The sequence below is a fragment of the Toxotes jaculatrix genome, chromosome 21 (assembly GCF_017976425.1).
Source record: "Toxotes jaculatrix isolate fToxJac2 chromosome 21, fToxJac2.pri, whole genome shotgun sequence".
Taxonomy (NCBI): domain Eukaryota; kingdom Metazoa; phylum Chordata; class Actinopteri; family Toxotidae; genus Toxotes; species Toxotes jaculatrix.
The window spans coordinates 10,068,056-10,072,966 of record NC_054414.1 but is presented as its reverse complement, the minus strand read 5'-3'; the positions used below and the strand labels follow the sequence as shown (position 1 = coordinate 10,072,966).

Here is a 4,911-nt window from a genome sequence, read left to right as displayed (position 1 = left end):
ATGTATTGTACATCTGTAATGTATAATGGACTGTATATAATGTACACTAATGTTTTAATTCTGATGTAATGTGCTTTTCTGTGTAATGTGGATTTCTGTAAGCCTATGCTGTGTTCCAGTGTCATGGAAGAGAAATTTTGGTGTATGTTTTAAGGTTTGGTAGCTTTACTTCAGTATGATTAGACAGAACCAGTTTACAGTGTCAATCCAGTCCTCTATTCCTCTTTCTTTATAACTGAACAGTGAGACTGTGTCCCCACCCAGAAACCCGGTATCATTTTCTCCTTAAAGGAGCTCCTAATTTGCTGCAAAAGTTTAACCTCCTTTCCTCCTGCACCCTCCTCTCCCTCCTTCACCTCCTCCACAGCATAGAAATTGAGGACACCAGCAGGCTGGTCAAGGTAAACACCAATTACAGAGCACTTAGGAATCTCCATGATCTCTATCTTGTGGCCTTTGTGCCAGGCGTGATAGCTGGAACCGCTCCAGCCGAGACCCCAGGACTCCTCGTTTTCACCCAGGCCGCAAGATCCATCACTGTTTCTCCTTCCCGCTCGTTCGTACGCGACCCCGACTACAACCCATCCTGAAAACTGCACCTCCCAGTAGCCTCGGTAGCCCAGGATGCCTTCATTGCAAAGAACCTTGTGGAATGTGAATGAGAATGGCAGCGTAATTTAGAGGTAATCTAACATAACCTGTGATTTATTACACCTGCCACTAAAGAGGCAGTAGAGTGGAGTGGCCTCACTTTCTCTGGGGTGCAATGCCAAACCAGTTGGCTCAGGATTTAAATAAACACAGGGGACAGCCCTCTACAGATAGTGATGATAACTTCATGGCACTCTTGTATCATTTTACACACTGTCTATCTTGAACAGGGCAAAGGGTTGAAATACATTTTAAATGATGTAATGTCAGGACAAAATAATGTAATTTTCATACTTTACCTGTGGAGCATACTCATATCTCTCTGGTCTGTCCAAAACGGGACAAGTGAGGTCATCAGTCATACGGGCCACTTTAGTACCGCCCTCTGTGATCCACAGCATCTTATTGGCTGTCTTGTCATCCAGAGAAAGGTTCACCCAGTCTGAAAAAAACAAAAGGAAATGATGATTTAATGGAAAAAAAAAAAAGATTTGTATGAAATTATTATGACATTGTTAAAACAGATAAAAGAGTACAAATCTCACATTTGATCAGATCAGCTCTGCATTTGGGTTCAGGAATGTTTGGCTCATAGGCAGGGATCTTCTCTGAGGAGGGAGTGAAGGAGGATCAGTGAAACATCAGATTAGGTCTGGAGAACCATTGGTGGATGAGGACTTGTAATACAACATATTTAAAAAACAAATACCGTGATCAAGCCTGTAGTAAAGTGACTGTCTTACCTGTCAGTGAGTTTCCAGCTTTGCCTTTTTTGGCTACGTGAAAAAACAAAAAAATGTGTTGTTTTTTTTTTATTCAACCTGAATTAAGATCAAAACAATCGGCTGTTATAAATATTGTAGGCTACAGTATATATCAGGTGTGTCTCAACAGGTGACGAAGTGTGCCTCTGCAAAACGGCGTATACTTAGAAAACCATCTGCCTCTGACAGATCATCACATCAGCAGCTACATGCTTTCTGGAGCCAGTGGTTGGGTCATACCAGGCGGCTGGAATTACCAAGACCCCTCGCATGCTGCAGGGTTAGCTTCAGTCACACTAGAGCGCAGCAGGAAGCTCAGAGCAGTTTATCAGATGAGAAGTGGGACATGATCTGCTCGCATAAATCAGATAAGTTGGGGATGAAGATCTATCACCTGTTTACTGAGGTAAATAACAACCAGGAGAGTTTGGGAGAGTCATCGATGCAAAGTGACAAATTACTTTTTAAATTATGTCTCACATCAAAAGTGACTATACTGTAATAGAGTTAATGTAAAGATAATGAATTGTAACACATGCAACTAAAACAAAAATTTGTTTTAATTAATAATGCAGGGACTCTGATGAAAAGCTCTTGCAGGAATACAGGCGGAAAATAATTAAAAGTCTACTAGCATCTAGATTTCAGATTAAGTTTGATCAGAGGCAGCATTTTTGCATCATAACTTTCCTTGAAGTAATAATTGATACATTGTTGTAATGTATCAATGCCTGTCTCATAAATAATACTCTGGTGTCACGAGTGAGCAATGTTGTCTCCAGTCTCTTTGTTAAGGATATAGATCAAGAAGAAGAGACACTTAATCCTGGCAGCATTAAGATGTCAACATCGACTAACATAAGTAATGTGCTTTATTTATATCAACAAGCAACGTCACCTCCAAAATAAACTGTCTATGTCATTCACACATCAAAATCAGCTCAGAGCATAAATCAAAGTTACTTTGTGAAGAAGAAAAAGTAGCGAAATGTATGAAATTTAAATAACACAGTTAAATCACAATGGAATATGTTTTGTATGGTACACTGAGTGCTGAGACAAAGAGTTCAAGGTGAGGCTGCAAACTCCCACCTCATGTAAATCTGCTTGTCATCATTATCCACATTTTTCAAACTTAACGGTTATTTTTACGCCACGCAGTATGTGTGTCATGTCTAAATGAGCTGATATTTATCTCTGTGTTGACTGGAGGCTGAAAGAGACCGTGCAAGAATGTTAAGCCACCTGTCTGGATTTAGCACAAGGTGATGAAAATAACTGCTTTGTTTGGCCTCATTACAACCTGACACCACACAAAACATTTAAGCTTAAACACAGTCTCAGCCCCACTCTGGCAATCTGTTCTGGGCTTGTTAGTAGAGTTGTGGTGGGATTTGTCTTTCCTTTTTATTTATTGATTTTTTTTTTTTTTTTTTTTTGGTAAGTGTGTGAAGAAGTACATTTTTTTTATTGGTATTAACTCTTTTTATGAAGGGAAAAAGCTGGATACCTATTTTTAAAAAGCAAACAAATGTACTAAAAATCTGTTTTAAGTAACAGTAGAGTTCTTCAAATAATGTGTGAGTTTACAGTACAACCTCTGGTGTTGATGAGTGATGTATAAGTGATGCTTTTTCACTTTTCCCACCCAGATTTAATCCTGCCAGTGCAGGGACTGACCCCAGTGACCTTCCAGTCACAATCTCGCTCCTCTAATCTTTAGTTTAACGCTGCCTCATGTTAAAAACTTACAGTACAGCATGTGTTTTTTAATGTAAATGATGTTGACACTTGCAAATCCCTGCTCCCAGGCAGTAAAACCATTATGCGCCCCTCATAATGACAAGCGTAAAATCAGTGAATTATTGCGTTTTCCACACAGACATGAACTCTAGTGACCCGTTCATTCAGCATCTGCCTCAGAGGATAGTAAAAAGTCTCACAGCTGCGGACACAGAGCGAGGTTATTAAATCAGTACATTTAAAACATTGTTCATGATGTTTTCTGTATTAGATGCATCAACGAATACATGCTGCAATATTATTTAAATGTTTAATTTGACGGAAAAGGAGATCACCCTTGAAATATTGAAAAAATCGAAGTGGTTCATCAGATTTTGTGGGAAAAACTAGTATAGTATAGTAAAAAGTATTCAACATCAAAATTCAATGATTCTAAACTGTGTAAAATGCAGAATGTAAAATTCACCTTTTTCCTGCTTCCGGGTGTCAGAAATGATTCTTGTTGTTGTAGGCATCTTGATTCCAGCTTGAGGTTGGACTAACTGTTTAAGCTGCCTGATGTCACTGGTCTCTCTGAGTATGATGAGTGTTGGGTCCAGCCTGTGACAGCTTAATGCCACTCTTATATACCTTTAATGCAGGACAGAGGTGAAGGAATCAGGGCTGGTGGCGTGTACAATAGCACAAGACAAAACTTGCCAATAGGAAGGGCTGGGGCTGGGGCTTGGGGGGGGTTAGCATATGGATTGTAATTGGAGCTGTGTATGTATGTTTTTCCTTAAAAAGGTTAGATGGATGTTGGGATGTCTGTAGCAAACCCCGCCCTCCTCCCTCTACATCAATACCACTGATCTCTTCACATTGCACAGTTACAGCGTTGATGGTGTGGAAGATGCAAATGTATAAGAGACTAAAGAATTATAATCACATAGCTTTGGTCAATTTGAAAGTGTAAGAAGTTAGCACCGGCTTTAAGTAAGAGAAATGATCAATGTGATGTAATGAAGCGGGAACATTTCTCTGCCTGCAACATTTATAAAGAACAGTTTTTAAACAATTTCACAATAAAACATACATCCATAGAATTGTACATATTTTTATACAAACAAAATTCAAGGAATTTAACGATGCAAACGATGAAAAAGCATGATAGTATAGGAACTGATAAATCAATTAAAACAGTAAATTAGATAACATCTGCTACCTATATACTGACAATGAAATTTAGGTCAGACAACAATCGAGTACGTATATACAAACGCGGCCCAGTGTAACCTAAATACTTAAGAGACCAAGTCACTTGGCTGTAGGTTCTGCGGTTCATCATGCCAGGCTTAACTACACTCTTGACCTGCATTATCACATCAACCATTTACCACTACAAATACCTTTATGTATACAAGGAGGGTTAAAAGAAAAAGCATGTCGCTGGTCTCTTATGATATACTCATCCACTGCAGGCTGTGTGTCAGAGGTGTTTACCGTTTTTGGCACCTCGCCAAATTTCTAGTCAAGGCTGTCTTGTCCTTCTTGTGTTCCTGCCGATGACTGACTGGTGCACTCATTGCGGTGCAGCCGACACACTAAACAGTACATACTAGGAACTATGGTGTTGGAACTGTCCCAGACTGCCCAATGGGATTTATTGAATAGAAAGGAGAGGGGAGTGTGGTTTGCATGTATACCTATCTGAGTTCCTCCAATTCTCCATGATAAACCAGAGACGCCAGACTTTTCAAATGCTGCTGATAGA

The 4,911-nt window shown here is 39.5% G+C and overlaps 1 protein-coding gene across 1 annotated transcript; it reads right to left on the bottom strand.

The window, feature by feature from the left end:
* Positions 1–215: 215 nt before the first annotated feature.
* LOC121175634 (stonustoxin subunit beta-like) lies at positions 216–3,673 on the bottom strand. Its single transcript, XM_041029444.1, has 4 exons — positions 3,625–3,673; positions 1,197–1,259; positions 951–1,093; positions 216–644 (listed from the first exon to the last, which is right to left on the bottom strand). Exons 1-4 carry the CDS (start codon positions 3,671–3,673, stop codon positions 216–218), a joined length of 684 nt encoding a protein of 227 aa, XP_040885378.1.
* Between the last annotated feature and the right edge of the window lie 1,238 nt (positions 3,674–4,911).